At 52.9% G+C, this 5,524-nt stretch overlaps 1 protein-coding gene across 1 annotated transcript; it reads right to left on the bottom strand.

Annotated features, from left to right (window-relative positions):
• Positions 1-4,276: 4,276 nt before the first annotated feature.
• LOC101402894 (N-acetyltransferase 8B-like) lies at positions 4,277-4,978 on the bottom strand. The gene has a single exon (XM_004435679.3). It carries the CDS (start codon positions 4,976-4,978, stop codon positions 4,277-4,279), a length of 702 nt encoding a protein of 233 aa, XP_004435736.2.
• Between the last annotated feature and the right edge of the window lie 546 nt (positions 4,979-5,524).

The raw sequence follows: 5,524 nt of genomic DNA, 5'->3' as shown, positions 1-5,524 counted from the left end.
TAGGATACTCAAGCAGGTTTTAGAGATGTGGATCATCAAAGGGACTAATTATGAAGGTGTGGGTGGGCAGAGGCGACAACCGATGGTACAGGAACAAGGCGTATTACTGCCCAGAGGCCTGAACTGAGGTGGGAGGGAGAGGTCCTAGGAACCTGACCCAGCAGCTGAGGAAACAGGCTGCCCTGCGAGGTCTAGGGACTGAGCCAGCAGACCTGGCAGGGAGGGGGCCTCACTCTCTTCCTCCCTCCAGTCTCCTGCCAGCCTCCTCCCTCCAAACACGCTGGTGAAACCCAAGCAGAAGCCAAGGGGAAGGGGGGACCTCTTGCTGGTACATAAAACCTCAGCCTCAGATTGAACAAATTGCTTATTAGCTGAAGAAAAGTGAAGGGAAGTTTGGAGTCAGTGTTCTAGGTTTTCTTACTGCTGGGTGCAAGTCAGTGACCTCTAAAATTTCTTGACCTCACCCTCCTGTCTTCCTACTTTCTAGAAAACTATCAGTCACCTACACCTGCCCAAGGAGTCCCTGCACAAATCACAAATCTGCATTTTGCTGTTCCCTAAGCCACTGCCTTCCCTCTGCCTGCATTCCCACAGGCCTGCAGGACCCACTGCCCACAGCCCCAGGCAGCAAAACCACTTTCTGCCCCCGCCATTCCACCCGCCCCCGTTCATTCTCTCTCTAACACACACACACACACACACACACACACACACACAGAACACCATCCTACGTCTGCCAAAGTTCCAGGACTACAGGCACTGACTATGACTTTGAGATCCCTCAGGAGTCAATGCTCTTGATCCGTAGCAGAAGGGGACAAAGGTGTCCTCAAGGCGTCTCCTATCAGAGGGCTTAGAGTTAAAGGTGGCACCTCCCTCCCACAGTCTGTGTGGCGACAGCTGACTCATGGCATGGCAGCAACTCTCCCAATAAAAACCTCTCATCATCTTTGCTCCCTCCAACATTTTTATCCTCTTGTGGGAATTAGAGCCATCTAAACTCTTCCTTTTTTTTTTTTTCTAATTTTTGTAAAGATGACTTTCACATAACATAAATCAGTGTAAAGTGTACAATTCAGTGGTATTTAGTACATTGACCATGTTATACAACCTCCACCTATATGAAGCCTCAAAACATTTGCATCACCCCAAAAGAAAACCTCCATGAAAGAAACTTCCCAACCTCCCAACCTCCCAAAATAAAACCATGCATGAAGCCATTGCTCCCCATTTCCCCTCCCTGAAACCCTGGCAACCTCCTAAACTGTCTTGATAACCTCCTTTGGAATTTCTACATTTGGGCCTCAGATCTGTCAGTAGAATCTCTTATTTGTCATATCCGATGCCTGGGTCTGAAAATTCATTTTAACTTCTTGTTCCCTGTAGCGCACTCTCTTGACCCAACACCCTCCTCCAATTCACAAACACAGGTGCACTCACTTGTCCAGCTGGGGGCCCCTTACCTGAATTCTTCTGGAAAGACCTGCTTAAAACTCCTTTGGCAGTGAGTGTGGATTTGGTCTGGGAAGATGAGCCGAGGAGTCACCAGCCAGGGCACAACTGGCCTCTGTCCCCAGCTGTTAGAGCTCACCAGCACCCTCATGAGGGACGACCAGGCAATGGGGAGCATCGACCAGCAGAGCATCAACCCTGACTTCCTCTACCTGAGGAGAAGCCAGAGGCTCTTGGGGGGCTGACTGCCATGGAGCATTTAGAAGAAACTGTCCAGGATTAATACCAATGTTCTATTATTAATCATGTAGACGTAAAAGCTTCATATTCACGCTTATTCTGAGCAAGCTTCCAGGCAATGTCCTGCTGCCAGTCTGGGGACCACCCTTGAGTAGCAGGGACTAAATAGCAATAATGGCCAGAATAAAAGTACAGTGAACTGCTTCTTCCCTGTCCTGTCTTCTTAATCCCTGCCGCTCAGCTGAAAAGAGAATGAGCTGAACAAAGAGGATGGCTGTGGGAGAGGAGGAAGGAGAGTGTTCCAGGCAGGCGGAAGAGCATGTGTGTCGGCCTCAAGCAGAGAGCTTCCGACAAGATCGGGCACGTTCAGGGCGGTATGGCCGTAGTGGGACCAGCCCTTAGCTTAGTGGTTAAGTTCGGTGTGCTCTGCTTCGAGTTCGGATCCTGGTTGTGGACCTACATCACTCATCAGCCACGCTGTGGTGGTGTCCCACATACAAAATCGAGGAATATTGGCAAAGATGTTAGCTCAGGTGAATCTTCCTCACCAACAACAACAAGAAAAAAAAGAAAGAAAGAAAGCTTCCATTTGTTGAAAGATCTACCAGAAGTTCAGTTTAGTTGGGCAGCGAGTGCAGGGGAATGGAGCAGGGGATGGACAAGCTCAATTCTTGGTTCTGAATTTTCAGGAGCAGAAGCCCTGCCCCTTCTTGGAAGCTCTCCACAATGAGTGGGTTGTATGCTCTTTTTTGATGTCCTTCCAAGGTGCCCAGTTCTTACCCCATCCCCACACATACGACAACATCTCTGCACTTGCTCCTACTTGGTCTCTCAGCCTCCTCTGAAATGTAAGTCTCAGGAGGGCATGCACCATATCTGTCTAGGATTAATAAAACCATTTAATTGTTATGTAAGAAATCTTTCAAAGCATCGGGACCACTGTAAGTATCTGTTGTCGGCAGCAGCAGCTGGTACCCACTTGGAAACTTCCAGAAAAGGGCTGCCACCCTGGGCCAAAGAGAGCTGATGGGAGCAGCAGCAGAGGCTGGCACCTGTCTCTTCCTGCCCCTTAGAGAGGCCGGGCCCGAGGCCCCACCAGTCAATAAACACTGGAATCAACTCTAGGGGGCACAGAAGCTTGACTGAAACAGAAGCAGGGGTGCAGTTGAACAGGTCATTTGGATGGAGGAGTTTTCTGAGAAGCATGAGGGGAAGGTGCAGGGGCAGCAGGCCCTGAGGAGGTAGATGGCCTGGCAGAGGGGACTGTGGGGGACCCACCAGGCCAGGGAGAAAGAGACCTAAGTGGAGGGGACAGAGTTGAGGCCCATGGCCTGGGGCAACAAACCATGAATATTTGAAGCCACCTCAAGACTTGGTGCCAGGTCTCCATTCAGGTGAAATGTGCCCGGAACAGCGCCAGTTGGTAGGATTGGGCCTGGTTTGCAGCCTGGCTGACCCTTTAGAGGAGATAAGCTATGAGCACAGGACACCGCCAGGGTGGAGAGGGGTCCAAATACTGCTGTGTGTCACACAAACCAGACTGAAAGGGCTCCTGGACTTCCTGGGTGATCAGGGGACTCACCAGATCCTGGGTCTCAGCCTCTGAGATGGAGGGACCAGGAGAGAGGGGCCAGACCATGTGTGGGCTCACTCACTGCTGGTGATGCCCCAGCTGGGAAGGATGCACGGTGCTGCCTAGACCAGCACACCTGGCCACTGTGTCAGAGGTTTCTGGGCCCTGTGGTCAGACCTGAGGCACCTGGGGCAATCTGGAGTCTCTGAGCATTTGGGGACCGAGATGGGGTCCCACGTATGGCAGATCTGGGAAACTTGCCAATCCCATTTCTTCTCCATGGACACGCACCTTCCTGGCCTCCCTTCAGGCATGTTGGGGCCCCGAGACTGGGGTCTGGCCAGTGGCATGTGGGTTGCGCTTCTTCTCGGTCCAGCCCCTGTCAACATCCCTCAGTCTGTCCCCAGCCGCCTTCTTCCCCTTCAGCAGCAGAGACTTTGAGGCCATAGCGGATTGACAGCATCCTTCTTCTCCACACCCCTCTGCCACGTGACTTTGAGCTCCTCTCACTAAAGCTGTGGGTCTCTTCACGAGTCTGGGATGTCAGCAGAGGTGTCACCTGCAGAAGCTACAAACAGCACGGGCTTTTTCTACTTTGGTCCTCTTTCTCTACCGTTACCTCTAAACCACGCCTGAGCTGGCCTGCTGGAAACCAGAGAGCCCAGTCACCCTGTCACGTCAGCCCACCCAGGACATGTGAACAAGTCCATCTGAGACCAAAAGAGCTGCCAGCCGAGCCCAGCCAAAGTGCTGACCCACAGACTCAGGAGCTAAAGACACGTTTATTAGTATTTTGTGGGGATTCTTTAGGCAGCATTCTCATGGAAGTAGATAAATGAAACATTGGACCCCAAAAGACTGCATGGAGCAGAGGCACCTCATCCCCAACCATGCTGGGTTCCGACGTGGACGAGCAGTAAGCGACCCCTGTGCTGTCACAGTGAGATTTCAGGGTTGGCCTGTTCCTGCAGCAGAGCTGATCCTCCCCTGACTAGTCCACCAGGAGACAGATCAGAGGCCCCCTCCCTGTCCCGGTCCCTGAGAGACCTGAGCAGAGGGGACCTGGTAGATGAAACGAATGAAAGGGACAGCCATTAGCCTGAAGCTCATGAAGAAGTACTGGTGCGTCTTCTGGAAGCCCATGCTCTGGTAGAGAGTCAGGGCAGAGGGCTGCAGGATGCTGGTGCTGAGGACGACTTCACTGTAGCCCTGATCCCTTGCAAACTGGAGGACAGTCCTGACCAGGGCTCTCACTATCCCCTGACCACGGTGCTCCAAGGCCACACTGAGGTGAAGCAGCTCCAACTGCCCCTTCCCCAGGGTGGGCTCCTTAATGCACAGAGCTCCCACCATGCCCACCACCTGCCCTTTGGCCTCAACCACCCAGAAGCAGGAGCCACGCTCACTGAAGTACGATTTGGTGATGTCAGACAAGCCTGTCTGCAAAGACATGTGTACCAACTGGTACCACGGGTATTTGGCCAGAAACCACAGGGCAGCGAGGAGGGTGAGGCTGGCAATGAGGGCCAGGAACCAGGAGCCAGAGACCAGGAATAGGGCAAGGGGCCCTCCAAGCAAGAGCACGAGGGTTCGGGGCAGCTTCAAGGCATGGCGGAAGGTGGTGGGGACGTGCTCGGCCATCCCCTCAGAGAACAAGGCCAGGACCGTTTTGTGGTCGCTCTCCTGGTATTTGTGGATGTGATAAGGAGCCATGGGAGCCTTCTTGTCTGAGTCTCCAAGTCCACCAGAGAGAGAGCTGGGTGTCCCTGCACGCCCTTCCGGCAGCCCTGGGGAGACACAGGAAGCCACGTGAGTGCCGCCATCTCTCCCACCTCTCAGGGAGCGGGGGACTCTGCTCCAGGGCATGTCTTTCTGCCTTTGCCTGAGAGGAAGTAGGCCAGAGCCCCTGGGAGAAAGTGTAGGGTCAGAAAGATGGCATTTGAGTCTGGCTCCATCCCTCTCAAGCTGTGTGGCCTTGGGCATGTCACTTAACCTCTGCTAGCCCTGTGTCTTCAGCTGTAGAACAGGGTAAAATAAAAACGTGCATTGTGGGATTTTTTGAGGTTTTAATGAAATAAAATGTACAAAGTCACCCTCCACCCTCCTTCCCCTACTGGCTTTCCCAGCTTCTTGGTACACTGGGATGGCACCTCCCTACAGTAGACAGTACATGTGTCCCCCACACTTCAGTTCCTTTCCTTGGGTCCTTACCTTGCAGGACTCTCGTGTGTCAAAGCACAAGTTTCAGCAAAGGCTCCT

This window comes from Ceratotherium simum, chromosome 11 (assembly GCF_057802395.1).
Source record: "Ceratotherium simum simum isolate JZ-2026a chromosome 11, ASM5780239v1, whole genome shotgun sequence".
NCBI lineage: Eukaryota > Metazoa > Chordata > Mammalia > Perissodactyla > Rhinocerotidae > Ceratotherium > Ceratotherium simum.
This window is presented reverse-complemented; position numbering and strand designations above follow the sequence as displayed.

Coding starts and splice junctions, on each gene's coding strand:
- LOC101402894 (XM_004435679.3), bottom strand. CDS start 4,978: ATGGCTCCTTATCACATCCACAAATACCAGGAGAGCGACCACAAAACG.